This window comes from Felis catus, chromosome A2, assembly GCF_018350175.1.
Source record: "Felis catus isolate Fca126 chromosome A2, F.catus_Fca126_mat1.0, whole genome shotgun sequence".
In the NCBI taxonomy this organism is placed as follows: domain Eukaryota; kingdom Metazoa; phylum Chordata; class Mammalia; order Carnivora; family Felidae; genus Felis; species Felis catus.
The window spans coordinates 130806877-130831374 of NC_058369.1; the positions used below are offsets into that span (position 1 = coordinate 130806877).

Here is a 24498-nt window from a genome sequence, read left to right on the forward strand (position 1 = left end):
CTCCCTTCCCAACTTTCCCTCTCTTGCCCATAATGTCCTTTATTTTGTGGTAGAGAAATGTACAAAATTCTCCAAAGAGACATTTCAATCAGTGGTGCCTCCCCACCAGATGTGAGTCACTGAATTACCTTCATGGTACCCCCAGATTCTAGATCATGATTTTAACCTTGTTCCCATGTACATTTTATATCTTTATTATATTAAATATATAGTAATGGAAAAATCTACAGTGACATCATATACTTCCAAATGAGAATACTGCGTCCTTTTTCATCATCAAAGAATGAATAAGCAAATAGAAACACTTCCAGAAACACTGAGAAATGAGACTTGATATTACCAGCAGGGATAAATATCCTCATTTGACTTTTCCATATACTGCCATGTTCTCCCAGAGGAAATTTCACTGCCAGAGAAATTTAGTGTCCACCTGAATTCCGTATGTGAGCCATTACAAATCATTCCATATTATAAATCAACAATGGCAAAATCTTTCTTTGGAAATAAAGAATAAAAAATCCTATTTATTATTTATGACTTGCCTTCTTCTAACAAGAATTTAAGGAAAGCTAGATAATGAAGTAAGAATGTATCTAAGCACCCCCAGCATGGCGCCAGGGGAAAAATAGTATAAATAAATATATACCCTGTGCTAGGCACGATGACTTACACTTCACATGGACTTTCTTACTTAATTCTAACAATCACCCTATATGATAGGAACTGCCTCCATCCCTGCTTTATACAGGAGAAATCTGGGGCTTGGAGATAGGAAGCAAATTGGCCAAACGTGCATGGTCAGCAAGCGTGGAGCCAGGAAATCAATATTCAAGGCCCAACTCCAGAGTCTCAGCTCTTAACCACAACGCTATGCCATCTTTAAAAGAACAGATTATTTGGAACAAAGAAGAGCAAGACTAACCATGTCATGTGAATGGAGACTTTTTATTGTGAATATTTTCAGTAAAATAAAAAATAATAATGACAACGCACGAAACTGAAAACAACAAATAGAGGAACAAATGTATCCATGTTTCGGGAGTTTACGGCTGTGAACCTACTCACCTGTGCTAATGCGTTCTGAATACTCTATGAGACCTCTGATAATGAAGAGTGTATTTCAATAACATGGTTTGGTAGAAAGTACTTACCAGTGATCAAAATATATGGGGTCTACAGTAGGGGTCTGAAGCCCTCTGATGGCTTCTGTTCCCATTCTCAGCAAGATAGGATGCTCCTGTCTTCCTGCTCCTCTGCCTATCATATCCACTGAGAAGCAATCGCCCTTCTGTAGGAAGGCCTTTCTGTAGGAAGGCCTAGGGTCTTGGAGGCCTGCAGGCCAGGTGTGGGAGGGTGCTCCCAACCCTCTGAATAATCAAGTGGCTCTCTCATAGGGTGTTCCTTGGATAATCAGTTGCCTTCAAAGAGCAACACACTTAAAGCCAGGAATGGCCAATGCCAAGGAGATTTTTCTATTTCTCTGTACGCATTCATGTTTACCTCCATATCACTCCCCTCTTCTAAAAAAGCAAAACTGCCTAGTGATTCCGGGTATGCAAGTTACACAACCCATATTTCATCCAAAAATGTATGACCAGGTAGTATCTTTGGTTGAAACATGTAATGTGAAAGATTAGGATTCTGATCAAGCTACAAAAAATTATGAAGAATATTTCTAAACTCACGCCGAACAGTTAAATCACCGAAATAAATGGATGATCTCCAAGAGTAATAGTAACCAAAGAAAACATTTAGATGGTCATGTTCTGGTAAGCTAATCAGAAAAATAAAACCCTGAACTGTCTGATTCTTCAACACTCATACTTTATGAAACCATTTGACCAAAAAATACTCCATCTGGTACCTTTGAAAATGCAAAAGCACTTGTCTTAAAGTTCACTGTGCTATGTATAGAAATAACAATTATCATCTACTCTACCATAAGAAGTGAAGGGAGATGCACCAGGAGCCAGAGAGGAAATAGTGGGAGCTAAAAGACAGAAAGAGACGAGTGAGGGGTGCCTGGGTGGTTCAATTGGTTGAGTTGGGCTCAGGGCTCAGGTTGAGTTGGGCTCTTGACTTGGGCTCAGGTCATGATCTCACAACTCGTGAGTTCAAGTCCCACATCGGGGGTGCAGAACCTGCTTGGAATTCTCTCTCTCCTTCTCTCTCTCTCTCTCTGCCTCTCCCCTGCTCACGTGCACACTCTCTCAAAAATAAACATTTAAAAAAAGTAAAAGAAAAGAAAAGAAAAGAAAAGAAAAGAAAAGAAAGAAAGAAAGAAAGAAAGAAAGAAAGAAAGAAAGAAAGAAAGAAAGAAAGAAAGAAAGAAAGAAAGAAAGAAAGAAAGAAAGAGGGCAATACCTGGGTGGCTCAGTTGGTTAAGGGTCCAACTTCAGCTCAGATCATTATCTCACAGTCTGTGAGTTCAAGCCCCGTGTTGGTTCTGTGCTGACAGCTCAGAGCCTGGAGTCTAGTTCAGATTCTGCCTCCCCCACTCACACTCTGTCTCTGTATCTCTCTCAAAAACAAACATTAATTTTCTTTTTTAAAGGAAAGGAAAGGAAAGGAAAGGAAAGAAAGAGAGAGAGAGAGAGAGAGAGAGAGAGACAGAGAGAGAGAGAAAGAAAGAGAAAGAAAGAAAGAAAGAAAGAAAGAAAGAAAGAAAGAAAGAAAGAAAGAAAGAAAGAAAGAAAGAAAGAAAAAGAAAAGAGTGAGAAGAGATGAGGGAATGGTCCTGCCCTGTTGGCTCCAGAGCCTCTATCCAAAAGGCAAGAACATCAAATATACAGTGATTTCAGGCTTCGATGTCACAGCTTCTCCAGCATTTTCTCAAATGCTTTCTGACTGACCAACAGGGTAAGATGCTTCTGACAGTCTGAGGGCAACCGTTACTGGGCTCTATCCTAGAACAAGTGGCAGTGGACAACTCAAAACAGGAAGCCTCAAGCAGCTTCCTAAATGGGGACTAACGCCCCCACCCCCCCAGGAGCTGGTGCTGCTGCAGTTTAGGCAAGACTCTGGGGAGCAGGTGGAAGGTGTGCTGGCTGCCCCGCGGGGGGCCACTGGACCAAGAGCTTCGGTGCTCACTGTGGCACAGGGGGAAGGTGAAAGGAATGTCCAGTGGGAAACAGAGGAACTTGCTGGCCTTGTCATCCAGGGGCTCCTAACCTGGGTGTGCACAGCATGCTTTGGGGAGCTGTGTAAAAGCCAGGCCCTTCTCTGGAGATCCTGAATTACTAGGTCAGGATGGACCTAAAAGCTCCTGTATGTTTAAAAGCCCAGAAATGTTTAAGAACCACTGTTTTGACCCAAGTGCCCCAGGCCCTAACAAGTTAGAATGGCTGGCTATCTTTTATGAGTCATACATACCAGAAAACAGGCAACACAGGCCTGGTATCTTCAAGTCAAAGACTTTTCCCCTTTCTTCTCCCAACCACATGACCAGACAAGGGACAGAGTTTTTCCTTGGCAATGAATGAAAGCAACTTCTCAAGCAAGACTTCCTAGATAAAGCTATTAATGTGCTTTCTAATTTTAAAACTAAAGCAACATTAGGGTCATGAGCTCTTCTGATTAAAGGGAAATGGAAAGAGAATGATCCTCAATACCAAGGTTCCCAGACTTTACCTCAAGAGCAGATTCTGAGTTTTCTTTTTTTTTACAATTAATGTCCATGCCCAGATTCGCTTTACAAATATTTGAGGGTGAAGGACTAAGCAACCAACGAATGTGATGGCTTTGTCAGGACAGCAAAGGATTTGGTTTTAGTTGGATGATACAAGGGGACATAATTTTTTAAACTACAGTCAATTCTATTGCCAATTTGGAACATCAAGCTGATTCCTTCTTAGTACTTAAGATGATTTAAGAGCATTTCATGTTAGTTTTCATTGCAGAGAATACAGCTATCTGAATGGAAACTCTCTCTAGAAAAGTAAAACTCAATCAAAAAAGAAATATACTGCTTTTTAAAAGTTATAAATAAGTGAGGTACAGACCACCTGCTGTTTCACAGGCATTGTGCTATTCATCATTGACTGAGGAAGTTTTAAAAAATGATCTGGGTTGATTGTTGATTTGACAAAAACAGTAAAAAGTTCAAACAGTTCAAACGATTTGAGACCCCAGAAATCCCAATGTTGATTACAAGTAGAATTCTTAGAAATAGCTACACTGGTTGAGCCACTCAGGAAAATACTTGCTTGCATCTATCTCTAGAGAATTCATTAAGAATTTCAGTAGAAAACAAGTTCCTCAAAGAAGTAATGAAAAGTAGGCAATGATAGGATCTGATCAACACAAATAAGAACCAAGAAATAAGAAGGCCTATGTAGGCAGAAGAGCTTATGCTTATTCTTCTGGGAATTTACATAACTTGATCATTGTAAATACTCTACCTTTGATACTTCATGAGGGAAAAAACACTGGTCTATGTACAGTAATTATTCTGCTCTTTTTGTTAGGGAAAGCATTTGTAATAAGGAATCTTGAAAATAAAGCAAACCCAAGCTTAAGTACTCTGGGCTGAAGCATGCAGTTCCTTGCAAGGAAGTATTAAATGAAAACAGAATAAATAACAAAACTTGAAATAAGTCAAGCCCTGCAAAACCAGTAAGTACAACACATCTTGCATGCATATATTAATTAGAAAGATGTTCTATTTTTTATTTTATTATTTTTTAATATTTATTTATTTTTGGGGGGAGAACCCAAGTGGGGGAAGGGCAGAAAGAGGGGGACAGAGGATGGGAAGTGGGATCAGGGCTGACAGGCTGAGGGCAGCAAGCCCACTGTGAGGCTCGAACTCATAAACTGGGAGATCATGACGTGAGCGGAAGTTGGACGCTCAACAGACTGAGCCACCCAGGCACCCCAAGATGTTCTATGTTTTAAAAGAAAATAAGCAAAAATCAAATTTCCTTTCATCAGTTTACTGACAGATTGGATTCATTGCAAGTTTAAAAACTGAAAACTTCCTAAATAAAAATTTTTTTAATGTTTACTTATTTTTGAAAGAGAGAGACAGAATGAGAGTGGAGGAGAGGCAGAGAGAGAGGGTGACTTAGAATCCAAAGAAGTCTCCAGGCTCTGTCTATCAGCACAGAACCTGATGTGGGGCTCGAACCCACAACTGTGAAATCATGACCTGAAGTCGGACATTTAACAGACTGAGCCACCCAGGCGCCCCAAAACTGAAAACTTCCTAAATGATTATTAAGTACTATGCATTAGCCAGATGTTACATGCTTTTGGAACTTTTTAAAGGTCAAATTATTATTATTATTATTATTATTATTATTATTATTATTATTATTATTTTAACCAGGCAGCTACAAAGTCTCTAAACTGATATACAGGGACGCCTGTGTGGCTCAGTCGGTTGAGTACCTGACTTCAGCTCAGGTCATGATCTCGCAGTCGGCGAGTTTGAGCCCCACGTCAAGCTCTGTGCTGACAGCTCGGAGCCTGGATCCTGCTTCAGATTCTGGGTCTCCCTCTCTCTCTGCCCCTCCCACACGCATGCTCTGTCAAAAATAAACAAAAAAAATTTTTTTAACTGATACACAAATGTTAATGTGTATGAGAATAGGTATATTAATTTCTGTAGAGGTTTGCAGTTTCTATAATTTTGAGAAGAAGCTGAGGGCACTAAAAAGTTTAGAAAGCATCATGTTAGACACTGCAAATATTCTTCTGAAATGGAAACAGCATATCGGTTACAATGCAAAGAGGTGGCACAGAAATTATCTTTTAAAAATAGTTCTTGACTTAAAGCTCAATAGCATTAGAATCTGAGTTCTGGAAGGGCAGGAATTATTTTTTCTGTATTATTCATTGATGTGTCCTCAATGCCCAGGTCAATGCCTGGCTCTGATGAAAACAGCAGTAATTGTTTGTTCAATGAATGAACATCAATGATTCAACAGCAATAGTGTGAAATCCATCATGCTCAATGGAAACAAAAAGAAGACACAGTCTCTGTTTAACTTGTGGTTAAAAGCCTCTAAATAGAAATACTTAGGAAAAGACACTGCATATGTATCTGCCATTTTTAATTCAGATTTTTTAGCATGACAGATTTTGCAAATGATGCTCCCATAGGTACAGGTCTGAGAATGTACTTCTGATTAATACAGAGTAACATGTCCATCAACATTCCTCAACACCTTGACTTCTCCCTCTTACTCATAAGCACATCCCCACTGGAATAGAAGGATGGCAGCAAAAATGAAGACAATAATGGAATGATCTTATAACATTTTGCCTCAATGACAATAAAAGACTTGTAAGCTTCCTTTAACCGTATCACTGGCCGCCCTATGGGCACAAAAAGAAGCTGAGAAGATCAAGTCTCTTCTTCAGAATCGGAGCCAAGAGGTGCCATATCATTTCTAATTCCTTTATCAGCGTACCACTTTCCTACAACAGAAATGGCACTGAATACCAAAGAAGTCCTTGACAGGTGGAGTGCTATGTGTGACCCTAACCTCTTCAGTGGGGAACTTAGGACAACTAAATCTGAATTCTCTACAAGCAGCAAACACAGGGCAGAACCCTGATGAAATGACCAGAATCCTGATGAAAAGAACACCAATCTGGTCATCTTTTAAAACACAGGAGGGGCGCCTGAGCGGCTCAGTCAGTTAAGAATCCAATTCTTGATTTCTGCTCATGTCATGATCTCATGGTTTGTGAGAGCACACCCAGCGTGGAGCCTGCTTGAGATTCTCTCTTTCCTCTCTTTCTCTGCCCCTTCTCTGCTCATGCGCTCTCACTCTCTCTCTCTTTTTCTCAAAATGAATAAAAATCATTAAAACACAGGAATCAGGGTAAAAGGACCTTCTGGTAGCATTCTATGACATGGCATGGCTTAAGTAAGAAGAGACAAGTAGCCAGAATAAGTGCAGAGAGCTAAAGCGAATGAGGAAGCCAGTTGTCAACCCAATGACTCTGAGCTTCCACTTTTCTGCCACCTTGAATTTCCAGCCACTTATTATTATAATACTGTATTAATCTGCAATTTGAAAAATAGTTGATATCGTACAGCTCTTAAAATACTACAGGGAAAAAGAGTGGATGGAGCACTTCTACCTGGGTGTTCTCGGCTTGAATGAAGTTATTTCTTCGCTTCTTTTGTTTTTAGATCTTCCTCCTGGTCCATTTCTTAAAATGTCTCCTATTAAAGACATCACCACATCTCTAAAGCAATTATTGTTGTTGTTGTTAATATGTGACACAGAAGTATGACGAAAGGGAAGCAAACCACGAAATCTGATCGACTCCAAAGTGACAACAGTCCCAATGTTCACGCACCTGCTGGAAGAATTAAATGATGGAAAAGAAGAGGCAGAGTGGAAAGCAGTGGTGCCTTTAAAGAGGAGGCCCCAGGGAAGGTCACTGCGGGTCACTGACGTACAGACACCCACAGTGAAATGTGTGCCAACATGTCTAGACACAGCAGGAAACGCTCTGGGCCGTATGGAATAGTTGATATTGCCACAGTCCAAGGAGAATCGCTGAATGCCTTCTTCATCTATTTTTGTTCTCAAGCAGAGTTGTGCCCCCTGCACGTAAGGCCAGACTTTTTCTCGACATTGTTGCTTTGCTTTGGAGAGGTTACAATTTTGAGTTAGCTTTATACCATAAGACTCTAAGAAGAGATCTATGCCAGCTCTCTTTTAACATTCACAACCATACATGCTCCTAATTTATGACAAAAATATAAATGCTGAACTTATGTGATCACACTATAATAAGTTGTAAATGATGTATGAAATGAGAAATTCTAGCACAGTGCTCAGAGAATTAAAAAAATCTCATCTGCTCTCCTAACTGTGTTATGTACTACAATACATACACAAAAATATTAGCATTTTTCCTAGTCTGGGCTGAATAACTATGCTCTTTGACAGCTGCCTTCTGGAAGCTCTTGAAAAATTTTCCCAGTAACTGAATTTTTCAAAACAAAACAAAACAAAACAAAACAAAACAAAACAAAACAAAACAAAACTCCACTTCTTTAATTTCCTTTAAAAAATGAAACGGCTAGTATTAGATCACATCTGCCTCTGAAGAGACCTATCGGAAGCTACAGTTTTAATTTTTTTTATTTTCCTCATCATTATGCTAGATTCCCAATCTGCTCATTCTTTTCCAACTCTGAGGTTTCAGTTGCCAACTCCCATCACCTGCTTCTGATCCCTACTTCCTGAACACCTCTGGCAAAAGCTGGGTAACCTGGGAGCAAGCATGCACTACCCCTTTCAGACGTCTCTCTTTGGAGGGGACTCACCACACTCAACAATTCAATTACTCCTCTCCATCTCGTTTCCTATCACACTTCTGCTCAGAGTCCACCTACCTTGTTCCTGTAACTCACTTTCAGCCCCCAATTTCCTTTCATCCTCTCTTTTGCTCCCCAATGATAGCGGACATTATTTTCCAACGTTACCTATAAAAGGTCAAGGCCACAAACCCAGTCGCTCCTTTCCATCTCAACATCTTCTGTCCATTTTCTGCCCTCACCTCTCTTCCTTCCACGTCAGAAGGAGTGCCCTTCCTCTCAAAGTAGAGTCCTTCACTTGCATCCTGAATCCCTTCTGCCACTTGCTCCTTTGAATCATCCCATACTGCTGACGCACAACAGTTCCTCCCATGTACTTGTGTAACGAGTGAATGAATGAACAGGTAAACGGGTAGAAGGAACATGCCATTCACAGAAGGTTTCACAGAACTGTTCCATTTCCTCACCTTTGAGAGGGCAAACCAGTACTAATTCCGAGTTTCTGAGAAGCTGACCCTAACGAAGACACAGGACTTTCCTTGAGCATATAAGGTACTTCCTCTCCCAGAATCCTTATTAATCTTCTAAAAGCTGCTATTTTGCTTTATATATAAGTCAAAGGTTATACTTTAAAGGTAATATTATGATACACGTGTTATAGAATACTGAATGTCTCAGACTGCAGGAAAACATTTCCTCCTAAGTTTTGTCAAATATATTATGAAGGATATTATTTTCAGTTTATGTAAACGTAGGAATATTATTCTAGGCAGAATGGAATCCAGACTATTCACACAACTAGCGACTAGACCAGACTAATAAACCAGTCTTCTTCAAAGAGACTGTAAAACATGCTTGCCCTCATTGCTTTTTCGCCTACAGGCATAAAACATCTGAAGCAGATGATTTATTAACAATACACACTATACTGCTAAAAGTTAAACCACGAACCCATATACCTACCACAGGGAATCCACAACCACTAAATTTCATCACACTAATTCCACCTATCCCTTTATTCTTTCTTTATTTTTCATGCCCCCCACCCCCCCCACCCCGTGTGAAGTATTTTAAAGCAAATCACATCCCTGATGCCATTCTGTTTACTATTAAGTCTCTCTGAATCTTACCTAACCATAACAGTATGTACCTAAAAAAAATGAACAAGAATTATTTGTAAAATGTCAAGAATTCAAGACCAAACACCATGTATCATTTCTGGTTATGTTAAACTGTATTTCCTATTTGGGTTTTTGAAAATCATAATCTTTATAGCCAATATTTACTGACCAATTACAAGCGCCAAGCATTATGCTAAGAAGTATATCTATTATCTCATTTAATCCTCAAATAGTCCCAAGAGGAAAGTGCTATTATCATCTTCATTTAGCAGACAGTTAACAACCATAAGAGACATGAACTAACTTACCCAGGTTGATGCAGCTATGGAATTAAAAACCCAGGATCTGGACCCAGACCCTCTGACACCAGAACTGAGCCACTTACATACCATATAGTGGTGCCTTCACCACTATACAGGAAGATATGTGTCTTGAGGATGAACATAAATTCAGATCTGTTTCATAGTCCTATATGAATCCATATAAGAAACCTGTGCCTCACCAATAATATTCACTACTTACCTTTTTCTTAAGTGACAGAATTAGAATGATATACTAAAAAAGAAGGTGACTGTGGGCAGTATAAATTTTACATGGAGTGAAGCATTTCAAGGAAAATGGAGAGTTTACATGTATGATTGTAGGAAAAATACAGAACTTCAGGAAAGAATGTGAACAAGGTACCAACAGAAAGTAAATTTTATCTTAATTTCATTACGATGAGAAGACTTGGAATTTAGTCATCAGAGTAAGACTTTCCAGAAGTACTACTCTGCCGCTATTTTCTCAAGTAAAAGCCCATGCCAGCAGTGTGCATGCATGAGCAGTCTTGTACTAAGTTAAGTACCCATGTGTGGCACTGAGACCCTATTAAATATATTCTCTGATGAGAATGGAATACAGTAATAGATTAGTCCTGAAACAAATTTACAGCTTTAATTAATGAAGCCTTACAGTACATCAGTAAACAAAGTAATGAAAGTTACAAAGGGAAGTAGTCAGCCAGTGAGCTATGTCATATTCATTGGCCCATGTAATTTATAGTCTGTTATAGATTAAGTGACACATGTCCATACAGGGAAGGTATGAACGAATACACATATGCATCGCTGTACAGCCTACGGAAAACATAAACGCTAGGAGTATTTCTGTCACCAAACTGTTCAACACCCAATTTCAAATGCCAGCCAGAGGAGACACATTTGCAGCATATAATGTTAAGTGGTTTGATTTCTTTATATATACATATACATATATATATATACACGTAAATTTATATATGTATATTTGTATTTATATATAAATATATTTATGTGTGTATATATATGTATATCCTGATATTCCCAATCCTGCAGTTCAGTTATGCACATCCATACCCTTTCCTTTCTCCCTGTCACTGGTCCACGGATCATCTCCCCACCTGCAGTCTCAAACCAGTCTCCTGATGCCTCCAAAGGGACATTGATCCAGCAATTACTTCCCCTCTCCCCTGAGTGTAACCTCTCCTTTGTTAGGGGATCCTTCCTGTCAATGGAGCTCAAGTCTCTCCCATTCCAGGTTCTTAAAAAAAGAACCAAACCCTGAACACACCCCTTACGACACACTGGTGAGTAAACCTTGGTTGAAAAAGAAAAGAGAATATGATAAATACTGAAGAAGATGACAATAGCGGTTAAGAGTACTGACACCTGATGAGGCTACAAGTTAAAATACCAGCTGTGTCGCCTCGCACAAGTTACTTATTACCCCGAGGCCTCACTTTCCCCATCCATAAAAAAATGGGGATATTAAAAGTCCCTACCTTAGAGAGTTGTTACAAGGGATAAACAGATATTTTTAAAAGAGCTTAGAACAGTGTCTGGCACATCATAAGCATTAAATGAGTGTTTTGTTAAATAAATAGAGAAGAAGAAAATAAAATAAAGTTACAGATAATATCTAGGGAAATGACTCCCTGACTTTTCCAGCTATCCCCCCGTGGACTGGGGAAATGACAAACTTTCAACCAGATAGATTCACTCCAAAAGCATTTTACTCATATAAAACTAGATTTTTCAAACTCTTTTTTTTTTTTTTTACTAATTATGTTTTACAGTGCTATATCATGTCAAGGCTGTACAAAACTCAACTAAATAAAAGTGTGTTCTATTTGCTGATAGTCCAATGCAGCTTTATCTGCAGGCTTCTCCGGGTCGGTGCTGTCACACAGACAAATGAGGAAGGGAAACTGGAAAAGAAGTACAGGGTCGGTGTACGTGAGCAAGGTGGTGTCAGAAGTAGACAAAATCTTTACGATAGGGCGCCTGGGTGGCGCAGTCGGTTAAGCGTCCGACTTCAGCCAGGTCACGATCTCACGGTCCGTGAGTTCGAGCCCCGCGTCAGGCTCTGGGCTGATGGCTCGGAGCCTGGAGCCTGTTTCCGATTCTGCGTCTCCCTCTCTCTCTGCCCCTCCCCCGTTCATGCTCTGTCTCTCTCTGTCCCAAAAATAAATAAAAACGTTGAAAAAAAAAATTAAAAAAAAAATCTTTACGGATGCTTACAGCAAGAGTTGGATGCCACACGCATCAGATGCCTAACATTCTGGGGTCCCTTCAGGTAAAATTAACCGGCTTCCTAAGTATGGCCCAACTTCAGTGACAATTTAAGATTGGTTTTGGAAAACGTACCCTTCGGTTTTGAGGAGATACCATGTGTGCCATTGTTCCACTGAGCGAACCAGAAGGGGACCATTTTCACACATTGCCTCCTTTTGCATTTGACGTCTCCAAGTACCGCTATGACTTTTATCACTGGCGTATGGGGTGAGCCAATGCTACTTCGCTTTTCTTCAAGTATTTTGAGGACTCAATTCAGAAAACCAATTTCTGGAGCACAGAGTATTTGTGAGGCCCTCTGCCTAGATCTAGTATTATCATTATCAGTAATTTATAACAACCTATTATTAATACTATCAGTCTCTGGAGTTCTAACTCTGGCCAGTAAAATCCTGCTCAACTATGGAAACTTTCAGGTAAATACTGAAGCCCTTGAGGACTGAGGCCCACAGGGTAGAGTGGGACAGACTGCCAGCTTGTAGCTCAGCTTTGCCTCCTGCCGGGTCTATAAGCTTAGACCAGTTACCTACCCTGTCTGTGCCTTGGTTCACTCCCTATAAAATCAGTGCTGGTAATATTTTTAAAGCATTTAGAAAGAAGTCTGGAAAATGGATAGTGTTCAATAAATGCTGGCTGTTTGCTTCTTGGAGGAGGAAAGTTAAAACAAAAAAAAGAAAAAAAAAAGTCCTAACCAGTTGTCTGCCTTGTGGCAGAAATAAACATCTACCTCTCATCATCACTCCTCTCCAGGCTTTGTACATGTCAGTCACTCTAGTTACACCGGGACAAGGTAACTTCCTGTGATTAATAGTCAGGATAATGCTGTCAGATTACACTTAAAATGTGTTTTATTTTTTGTAAATTAGAGCACTAATGATCTTCTTTAACAACAAAAGCATTCACTTAAACATACCATCTTTTGTCTATGGGCTTTCATTACTTGGGCTGGACTTTGAACTCAGAAAAGGAAAAATAAAAATCAAATGACCTAGTTTCCTCAAAAGAGAAATACAAAAAAATCTAAGAGGGAAAGAGAGAGGGGGGAAAAAAAGGTGAAATGAGACTTGTGAAACTTAACAACCATCTACGATATATGGATTTTATATGGATCTTATAAGTTACAACCTCCTTATTTGGAATTTGTAAAACTATATTTATGAGTCAATATGGGAATACTGAATACTGCCTGGATATGGATATCTGATGATAAGGGAATATTCATTTCTTAGTAATTTCTTTAGAGTTCTGCTTTTTAGGGCTATACCCCAAAATATTTACATACAAAAATAAAAGGATGTCGAGGACTTGCCTCCAAGTAATCTGGGGGCAAAGAAGAGGACCAGAAAGAGGTGTGGTTAAAACAAGACCCAGCCTGAGATGATCACTGTTGAAGCTGAAGGCAGGTACATGTGTACGATACTATTCTACTGTTTCACGTCTGAAATTTTATTAAAAAAAAAAAAAAAAAAAAAAAAGGAAGCTTTACAAGACATGCATGTTGATTTTAAAATACCATACATCCCATACTGCATCCATTGTTGGGCCTAAGAAGAAACACAAGGAAGTCTCACAGTCATATCTTACCTTTCTGATACCCTTTCCTGAGAAGATGTGAATACTTTACACTCATTAGCTATGCTGGGAGCAATGAAGGAAGCCAGACCTGTCACCGGTTTCAAGATGAAGGAAAAGACAGAGGTGAGTGAAGAGGTCAGGGAAGCAGCAGTCAACTGGGAAGACCACAATCACGTCCAGTCTTCAGATCTGTGCACCCTAAGGCCTCTTCAAGAGTTAATGGTGATATTCCCCTGCGCCATCAATGGAACCGAAGCCACTCACAGCAAGGTTTTAGAAGCTCCTTAAAAGAACAATCACTATGCTGCCCAAGGCCTCGGAAAGCCAAGCAAATAAACCTGAGACTGTTTTAACACCTACTAAGCACATATTTTCATTCTTACTCATTTCTTTGCAGATCATCTTTACGGTGATTATGAATTTGGGAGGTGAGAGCCAACAGCCAAACTCAGTAAGTAGAAGCAATGAAGAAGGATTTAGGCTTGATTTCTTCTAGGGTCATTACCTCTCAGGTGGTTTATTAGAGGCGTGCCTGTGACAGATGAAAGGGGAGGGGAAGAGGAAGAATGGGCAGAGGGAGAAGGGGGAGGCCGGCACACGTCACAGACTAAGAAAAAGGTCCAGCTCCTGGTCTGAACTTGGGGACTGCAAAAACATATTCTGAGGCTCCTGTACCCAGGTTACTTTCCTACTTTCACCAAGTAAGAATTCTGTCGATTCCCGATGAAACCACGAGAGCAGCCAATATTAATCTTAAATTAAATTAATGCACTTCCTATAGTAATGCAATGTGAACATCAGTGGCCAAGGGGAATCTGGAGTCCTCAAAACCTTAGCCTAATAAGCCTGAGCAAAAGAGTGACCTCATGCCTCCCTTTTACATTCTCACTGTTTGTTAACTATTTTAGAGACAACATATTATACAATGTTATGAGGAACTTGTTAAACTACCTGGAAAAACCAAGCTAAGACAGACTTCAATATGTTAGCAAGTATTATCTCTAAATAATCTTCCCTATTTCTAAAGCAAGTGCTAAGCTGTAACTTGGATCTGTTTTTCAAGACTTTTTTTCTTCCCTTTTTAGTACTGCTGGTTTGTGAAGGGGGAAAAGTTTTCTAACTCACTGATTCATTTCCTCCAAAAGTATGTAAAGCAGATTTTGAAACTATTATCACAGTTATTTACACATCTCATAAACTCTGTCCTTTCTACCCCAAAATGCTATCTTTAAATTGTATGGATATAGTCCTCTGTCCAGAAAAGTCCTCTTACTAGTAGGTAATGATTAACATATAAAATAATTCACCAAAGATTTTATGGCTATAAATGCATTAAAAGTAAACTTCACACATATTGCTTAGGAAAAAAATATTTTTTTACCAGGAAAAAATACTCCAGAATTACTGTGTGTTTATAAAACAATATATGTGGCTCAGAGTTACTTAAAACTGTCAGCATTTATTAAGCATAATTTTTAAAAAATATGGTAAAGTTGGGTCATTATGTATGATTTGTGTGATACGATTTAAATTATAAATTAAAATTTTTAAGGTAAAAGATGGGGTGCATTGTGTTCAGCTTTTAAACAAATCTAAAAGATTTCAAAACACAGAAAAGTCTCAACAAGGGTTGAGGCCTTTGAAAGACAACCAAAATATTCACTATAGGTTTCTCCTATATATTGAAAACTTGCCCTCAGAAAAGACTCTGGGAACTTAGAAAGAAAAAAAAAAGTATGTGAAACTGTTTACTATTTCACAGCTCTAAAACTCTAATGGGAAGGCTTCCAAGTATTTACGTCTTTCTCAATATTACCCGATACAGATAGGATAAGAATAATGTAATTGTTTAGTAAAATTTTCAAAAATAAAACTCGTTGTGCCTGATAATAAAACATAGTTAAGATTACGTGTTCCTCGCATTATCAGTACCAAGTAACTCAAATAACAGACCTGATATCAATGCCATACTTTCATTTAGTAATAATTATCATGGTTCTAGAGCCTTTTTGAGTTTTTCAAAGAACTTCTATAGGCATCACACATCTAACTTTCATGGGAACCTCCAGAGGGTAGGCAAGCTTAGAAATTCACACAGTTCTACAAATGAGAAAATTGTGGCTGACAGAGTTAAAGTATGCAACGTCATATATCCCAAAGCTTGCCAATTACAAATACTCACCATTCCAACATTAAAACATTCAAGGCAGGTTTTCATGTGCCGTTACCTGATTGGCCGATTCTCTTTACTGTCAAACAGAGAGAAGATGACCTCAAGCTCCTCTCCCAGGTTAGAACACATGAGGCTCTTCATTTGCACAAAGAGGTGGTGATTGCTGGCCTGTACTGGGGTATCTTTCTTCCGATGTCGGTGCTCCATCTGAAGGACACCCCCAACAACAAGAACATGATAAGCATGGACTGAAGAAAACAATGTGATCCAAAAACTAGATAGCTGCAGTATGATTAAGTTGTCCTGTGCCATCATTTTTTTTTTCCTGTGGGTTTGGCATCTATTTGGATGTTACATTCCAAATTTTTTTCCAACTCCTAAAATAAGAAACCATGAAGTTTCCAGACCATTAAGGAATCTTGCTTTAATAATTTGGTTTTTAATCATTAATGTTAAAAGGATACCAACTTGGGGCACCTAGGTGGCTCAGTTAGTTAAGACTCCGACTTTGGCTCAGGTCATGATCTCATGGATTGTGGGTTCAAGCCCCACAATGGGTTTTGGGCTGACATTGTGGAGCCTGCTTGGGATTCTCTCTCTCTCTCTCTCTCTCTCTCTCTCTGTCTCTCTGTCTCTCTGTCTCTCTCTCTCCCTCTCCCCTGCCTGCCCCTCCCCCACTTGCACTTTCTTGCTCTCTCAAAATAAATAAGCTTTACCAAAAAAAAGAAAAAAAAAAAGATACCAACTTATTGAGTAGATCTATGAAGTAAGAAGTTCAAAAGATTCTACTGTTCTCTTATCAGCTTCCAAGGTGAGAACAAATTACTAGTCATCTTTAAAACGGCAGACTAGAAGTGCCTGGGTGGCTCAGTCAGTTAAGTGTCTGACCTTGGCTCAGGTCATGATCTTGCAGTCTATGAGTTCGAGCCCCGCATCAGGTTCTGTGCTGACAGCTCAGAGCCTGGAGCCTGCTCCAGATTCTGTGTTTCCCTCTCTCTCTCTGACCCACCCTCCTCAAAAATAAATAAACATTAACAAATTCTTTTTGAAAACCAGACTAAATCTGTCTGGTCATTTCACTGATGGCAGTTGAACAATGCAGCTGTCACTTCACATCTGTCAGAGTTCAAAGTCCTTTTATGTATACTCAGTTGCAAAATTGTGGTAGTTTTCTGAGACATGCTGTGGCAAGTGATATTCAATCACTAGAGCAAGAAGATATTTCTAACTTGCAGTGGAGCTATATGGAGGCAGACTGGGAAAGTCAGGGAGATGTCTAAGGGGAAGAGCAGCATCCATATCCATCTCATTTCTGCCCTCAATATGGCTACATGGGCTACACTTGGGAGGCAGAATCAGAAGTGGGAAGTAATACAAAATAAAGGAGGAAAGGATTCACCCGTGGTTTCAGGGGTGAAGAGAACGTGCGGGTGATCATTCAGGCAACACATACTTGTTAAATGTCTATTATGTGCCAAGCACTGGGAACACACTGATGAGGAAAACCAGAAATAGCCCCTACCTTCACAGATCTTATCTACCAGAGGGAGCAGACATCAGCAAAATCATCCCACATACAGATGGAAAAATACACTGTGACGAATGGAAGGGAAGAACCAGATTATCATGAACATCTATAAGGAAGCAATCTGCCTTTGCATCCGGGCAGTCAGAGGAGGCATCTTGAGACAGTGATACTTTGGCCAAGAGCCAAAGAATGAGCTGGGCCGAAGAACCATCTCAGACAGTGCTTCTCAGACTATGTAGAGAAAAAAAACAGCTTGTTCTCCCCTCAATCTACTATAAACAGATATTTTTTGTTTCTAAACCTTTACTCACCATTTTTGAACTTGAACCAACTACAAACAGTTCATGGTCCAGCTAGTTCATGGACCACCTTTGAGGAGAACTGATTCAGGGTAAGAGCATGGGGAAAACATACACAAACACTTGTGTATTCACAGAACAGGTGCTAAGAATGTGGAGGACTTTTGCTTTCCTAACAAAGACTTACTAATGACCACCTCTTTTGGGTGACCTGACAATTAAAAAAAAAAAAAATAGCTCAGGAATTAACTCCATAGTAATGAGGTAATATCCTTTGCTTATGGTTAAGGTACATAATTCTGTACATTAGTTATCCTTTTATGTTTCTTAGTTCAACAAGTACTGACCAACATTTGAAAGGAAAAATATGCCATCTAAACTTACAGTTGTCAATGTAACAATGAAATTACCATGATTTTTTCATGCTTTTATCTTTAATTTGAACTACTCAAAAAGTAAACAGTTAAAAAACCCAATTAACCAAATGCATCTGTAATCACTGTATACTCAACAGGTACAATGGACGTCTCTCTGTGAAAGTGAAGTTAAGTACACTTTCTTGTAAAGTGCACCTCAGCATTGTGTTATGTGTTAGTCATAATTGCTAGAAAAAGCTTCCTGCAGAGAAATATTCTATCAGTAAAAAAAAAAAAAAAAAAGGCATAAGCATTGTTTTCTGAGAAGGCTGCTCTATATTGCTCTTTCAAAATTCTTTTTCAACAAAGCAAAAGAAGCATCATACATTCACATAACTACATCTCTTTAACTCACAGAGAGCCTTTTTATTTTCTGAAAAATGCTATCTACTGGTATACTTAAGAGTTCAGGGTAATACCGCACCAAGTACCGTGAACAAATGAATGACTACCAAAGACTAGAGTGGGAAAAACAGGCATAAAAAAACCGTATTTAAATAAAGGACCTCAAGGAGTTGTCTGGTCTTCAAATAGCACAGAGTTCCTAGCATCAGTCATGACATTCACTAAAAACTAAGCCCTGTCAGGGGGGGAGGGCGGGGAAAGCTCCCTTACTCATGCAAGGAATTCAATATATCTAGATCAGTGGTTCTCAACCTTGGCTGCACTTTAGAATCACCAAGAGAGCTTTTAAAAAATACTTTATGCATAGGACCTATCCCACAACAATTAAATTAGAATTTCTAGGGGATGGGGGAGCCAAGAGAGTGATAGTTTTAAAAGCTCCCCGGGTGATTCTAATGTGCAATGAGGGTTGAAAACTATTGATTGAGATCATATGCTAAGACATGCAAATCACAGCTGACTGAAAAATGCATTGTTGCATCTTCTGTGCAGTTACTGCCTTGCAACCTTGGATCTTTGCATGCATGCTTGTAATAAGCCTGCCTGCTTCCACCCTGATTACGCACATGTGACATGTGTCCTCACAAATTGCATTAAAGTCCCCCCTCTCTTCACCCACCACTGTTCCAGGTCTGGAAGAGATTTGGACTTAAGTAGGTTATGATTATTTATCTCTTGGAAACTCACTACTATGGAGAAATGCTAAAAATATCTCTGTGAAAATAGTATTACAAAAACAAAATTAAAAAGGCATGTTCACACATCAAGGGCGACAATTTGGCAGTTGTAATAAACAGACAAAAATCCATCTCAGAAATAATTTATGGTTAAAAGGCACCTATCAGTTACTATAAATGTGCTTACAGTTTAACTAGATTTTTGATTAGGAAACAAAGAGATTCATTCCAAAGATTTATTTAAGGTATGCAAATTTTGTGTCCTCATATAATGTATAAATTACCGGGTGAATGGTCTATACCATGGTTTTTCAACTTCAGCATTACTGATAATTCGGGCAGGATATTTCTGTGTTGTGGGGCTGTCCTGGGTTTTGTGGGATGTTTAGCAGCTTTTTCTGACCTCTACCCACCAGCACCTCTCCTCACCCCCATCCCACCCCATCTCCATTTGTGACAACCAAAAATGTCTCCAGACATTGACAAATGTCCCCTGCTCTCTGAGAACCATTGGTCTATACACTAAGGATCACAAAGCAAGCAGCTAACATGATCTTATAAAACCAAGAAAGGTTCGTAAAAAGATACTCTGCATGCACAGATAACCAGAGAATCTAGCTACAGTTCTCTTTATTTATAGAAGTATTGAGATCTGGCCTTTGGCGGAAAACCAAAAGTTCCCAGTGGACATATGTTAACACTGTGAGGTTTAGCATGTGTTAACCGCTTAGATGAACATAATTGGGTGAGAAAGGTCTGCTAATGGGCTACCAAAAACCTAAAGCAAGACTTCCCCCCTCACCCCAATGATAATGTATGGATTTAGTAAGGTGCAAACGCTTGTGTTTCAAATAGAACATGGAGAAGACATTTAAAAGACAGTGGCAACAAACAACCTCTACTGTATGCCAAGGCCCTTGATCCCTAAGAGACAATAAACAACAACAACAACAACAACAACAACAACAAAAAGGGTTTGGTGGTGATACCTGCAAAATTCTTCCTGGTAAGGAAGTCACTCACTATATGTTACCCGCAGGAAAAGACCAGTGCTACAGAAAATGTGAAGTATTGCTACACCAGGATATAAACAGAAACCTGAAGCTTGAAGGTAACATGTCCTTCTGAAGTTTATAATAATTTGCATTTTTCTTGGGCTATTGTTTGCTTTAGGAACAGTAAAATACAACCACTACTGGGAGAAATTTCATGTAAAATCACAAATGAAGAATTTGGGCTAGGTTTTGAGGTATTAAAAATGAAAAACACCCTCAAATGGTGGTCACTGCTCATCAGCAGCAGTCTCTCCCACCTGTGGCAGTCATTGCTAGTCCATCCCAGTCCAGGTAAGACCCTAGGGTCCTATCAACATAGCACTCCTGGCACCACCACTAACAAATTAGAATGTTGAAAGAGAAGAAGTCAATTTGCCATCCCATATAAGACACAAAATGAAAGGAACAAGATACAATTACACACACACAGAGAATCAAACTAGAAAAAATAAAATGTATTTGCCTAAGACTTTATTAGTTGCTTATCAAATATTTGATATTCCTAGCTAAATGTGGAGATGTGACTAGTATGATCTGGCCAGTGAAATGGAACTGCAAATGTTGTGTGGAATTTCCAGCAAAGCTCCCTTCAAGTTGTTGAACTGAGCAGAACCTACCTCTTTTCTACTGCTGGAGAGTGGACGTAATGGCTACAGCCCTTGCAGCTATATTACACATTCAAGTATCCTTGATGACGGAAGCCAAGTACTTTATAGCAGAAAAATAAGAGCCTGTATCACTTTTGACACCATGAAAGCACATACAAGCCCAGAACTTCCTGCCTGTTGGCTTGTATATTGTGAGAAAGAAAGAAATTTGTATTATGTCGAAGCTTCTATTATTTATTTCATTGGCCACAGCCAGATCTAGTCTTAACATTTACCATATAAGGTATCAATTATTCTTGCCACTTTGCCTAATAAGGATGAAATAAAGGTGAACGAAGCATGAAAATCAACTAAATTCTTAGGTGCTCTGGCAACATTAACTGCCAAGGAAAGGTATTTTACATGCATTTCTTATTTAATCTTCATAACAAATATGGTAAGAATTATTTCCTTACTTAATAGACGAAGAAACTGAAGTTTTGAGAGAGAGACTAAGCAATCAGCTCAAGACCACAGATCTGGTAAAGGGAAGAGAAAAAATTCACATCTACTTTTTTGGATCTATACCCACTGGTCTTTTCATAATACCATAACAACCTCAAAAATAGTGTGAGTGATTGCTTATTAAGTACAAAGCACTGTACAAGACTATCTTGGGCATAACAGATGAAGTATAAGACAGTGCCCACTCTAAAGAAACTTCAAATTGAGTGAGATTAAAAAACAGAAGTGAGAGACAAATTTGATGCTTAATGAGTTAAATAAAACAACTAAAATAAAGATGTCTCATTAAAGGATATGACTGGCAAATCAATTAAACTCATTTTATTTGTTATACAAGCTAAGAATTAGTGATAATTTTACCTTGGAAAACTCTTATTTTGTCTCCTTCCTCTTTCGCTGCCTCCCTCCAATTAACCTTTAACTGTGTTTTTGCTACGTACCCAATATTCTGCTTAGCACTGATGCCACAAACTTCCTGCTTCTTGACTCGCAAAGGTCAAGGTGTACCACCTTTGGCACAAAGGTGTGCCACATGAGACATCACTCTCAAGAAGCTCAATGTGAAGGAAATTATCTACAAAAAAAGAGAACTAATTCCAACTGATATAATAAAGTGTAGATAATCCAAACAGATGAGTGACTAAGGAAAAAAAGTGGCACAAGAATTGCTTTCTATAATCAGACATAAGCCCTAATGGGCTTACTGATGATTTTTCCTCTCATTTTTCAGATACAGATAATCTCAGGCGAAGAAAATCCCAATATTCTCTGAAGAATATTGTAAGCTTGGGAAGCTATCCAAAAGAGGCAGGATCTTGCAAAAGGTACTCCTTTGAGCATCACTGTAAGATGCATGGAGCTTTGGCCTTTGAAAGCCCTTCCCAAACACATTTTTCTTTTATTGGGGGTTTTAAAAGGGCCTAGTTAATATCAAGAGATTAGTTAATTTTTTATGCAAGTATTAAGAATAAAAGGCTAGGGGTGCCAGGGAGGCTCGGTCGGTTGGGCATCCAACTCTTGATTTCAGCTCAGGTCATGATCTCATGGTTCAGGGATTCGAGCCCCACATCAGGCTCTGCGTTGATGGTGTGGAGCCTGCTTGGGCTTCTCTCTCTCTCTCTCTCTCTCTGCCCCTCCCCTCTATCTCTCTCTCTCAAAATAAACATTTTCAAAATGCAAATAATGCTCTATGTATAAATGAACAAATGTTCTATGTATAAATGAATAAAAAATGCCCTCTCTCTCTCTCTCTCAAAATAAATAAATAAACACTGAAAAAAAAAAGAATACAAGGTTAAATACAAGGTAGATTGGACTAGGTTTGGGGAATCTAGATGCCAAGTAAATAAGTGAACCTTAACCTACCATGTAACTAGAAGAAAACTCAAGTCACAGGTGATTCCATGATGGGCAATATGATCAAATATCTTAGGATTATTACCAGACTTTAGCACTTAAGATGGATTAGGGTCTAGGAGGGGTGGGGGTGACACCAGCAGTTGGAGACAATGGAGGAGACACTTTCTATGGTACTTGGGCATAGTGGTAACGGGAGGACCGAGTGGGGTAACATGTTGGGGATCAATAACTGGATGTCATTAGTCACAGCCCTGTTGTGAAACACACAGATAAATATGTATGACTTGTAGGCATTTCACTAGATTAATGAAAGCTACAGAGATGTGCAAAAGAACTTAAAACTTCTTTAGTTTTACTTCCCAGTATTTAAATGTTGAGAGCTCAGCAGAGCACATCATGTGATTCTCAAACAGGGAAAGTACCTCGGTTTTTTAACTTGGGGCATGGTCACCTCAGCTCTCAATTCTCTACTTGCTCCAAATTAAACTTGGAACATCCTGTTCTTACAAAATCAATCAAGTACGAAGAGTGCCATGGAAACCACAAAATTAGCAGTGAGGTTATGAGCCAAGGTTTCCTGTACCTACCAATCGGTAGAGCTCTGTAATGCTGATGTCCTCTGGATCCACCATCGCATACTCCTTCCTAGGCACCAGGTCCAGTCCCAGTTGTCTAGAAAACACATTGCAAAAGTTTGGGGGAAATGTCATTTCTACAGAATATATTTAAAAAAATCATCATTTTTACTGCATCACCCTGAAATTAGATATGTCACCCACCATGCTTCCTTCTCTCATACTTTTTACCTTGTATTAACTTGTTACTGCTGATGGAGTATCTAGCATAGCTAAGTTGGCCCCTGGACATAATTTGAGAAACACAAGATGACAAAGGCAGGTAAATCAGGGGAATGGACTGGCACCAGAGGCCTTGATGCTGTGTGGTGGGGAGCCATGAGCAACCCACAAACTATCACCACAGGAACCGTTCCACCTTGGACTGGGATAGAAACAAGAACAAGGCATAATTTTGTTGTAGAAACTGGAGTTGAGAAGAGGGGAGGTTGGCCTTTAGGACTATACTCGGCACTAAAATACCTAGTCATATCCAGAGCTAACATATTTCTAATGTGGATCTCTGGCAACACGCGTGCAGTCCACAGTCACAGCGAGTTCTGGGGTCAGTTATTAGGAGAAACTCAGGAAAGGCAGGGGAGAGGAATTAAGGCAGCATAGTTTTAGGCCTGGGGCAGCGAAACAGTTTGATCTCTTGTGTTAGGTGACCGCACGTGGCTTACTGGGCTGAGAAGTGTTCTAAGATTATACATCCAGCCACAGCAGGACCAAGGATTTGTGATGTCCTACCAAAGAGAGAGGAAAGGAAGTATAACTGCCAGTTTCCCTCTGGTGACCTCGGTTAACATACTGGTCCCCAGGGACACCACTTTACTACACTGATATCAACGGTCTATCATTCTATTCCTCTACTTAACCAACCACGACCATCCCAAAGGTACCATGATGGCTTTGCAATGCCCTCGAGATCAAGGTCAAGATACTCTGTCTCCCCTAGGCTCCCATCAGTTACCCCATTCCAGGTCTCACATGTAATTCTTGGAGGATAATTTGATCTCTGTCCCTTTCACAACATTATTCTAACATGGATGCCTTCCGCCATGGCTTTTCCAGTTACGAAACCACAGCTTCTCACTCGTGTGTTAAAAAAAGAAAAAAAACGGGGCGCCTGGGTGGTGCAGTCGGTTAAGCGTCCGACTTCAGCCAGGTTACGATCTCGCGGTCCGTGAGTTCGGGCCCCACGTCAGGCTCTGGGCTGATGGCTCAGAGCCCGGAGCCTGTTTCCGATTCTGTGTCTCCCTCTCTCTCTGCCCCTCCCCCAT

The 24498-nt window shown here is 39.6% G+C and overlaps 1 protein-coding gene across 7 annotated transcripts in view; it reads right to left on the bottom strand.

The window, feature by feature from the left end:
* DOCK4 (dedicator of cytokinesis 4) overlaps nt 1–24498 on the bottom strand; it is a 434985-nt gene that overhangs the window by 205314 nt on the left and 205173 nt on the right. For all 7 annotated transcript variants that reach the window (XM_045052625.1, XM_019825719.3, XM_019825720.3 and 4 more), the window contains exons 7-8: nt 23189–23273; nt 15806–15957 (exon numbers count right to left, since the gene is read on the bottom strand). In XM_045052625.1, the coding sequence (XP_044908560.1) occupies nt 15806–15957; nt 23189–23273 (237 nt within the window). The remainder of the gene's footprint in view (nt 1–15805; nt 15958–23188; nt 23274–24498) is intronic.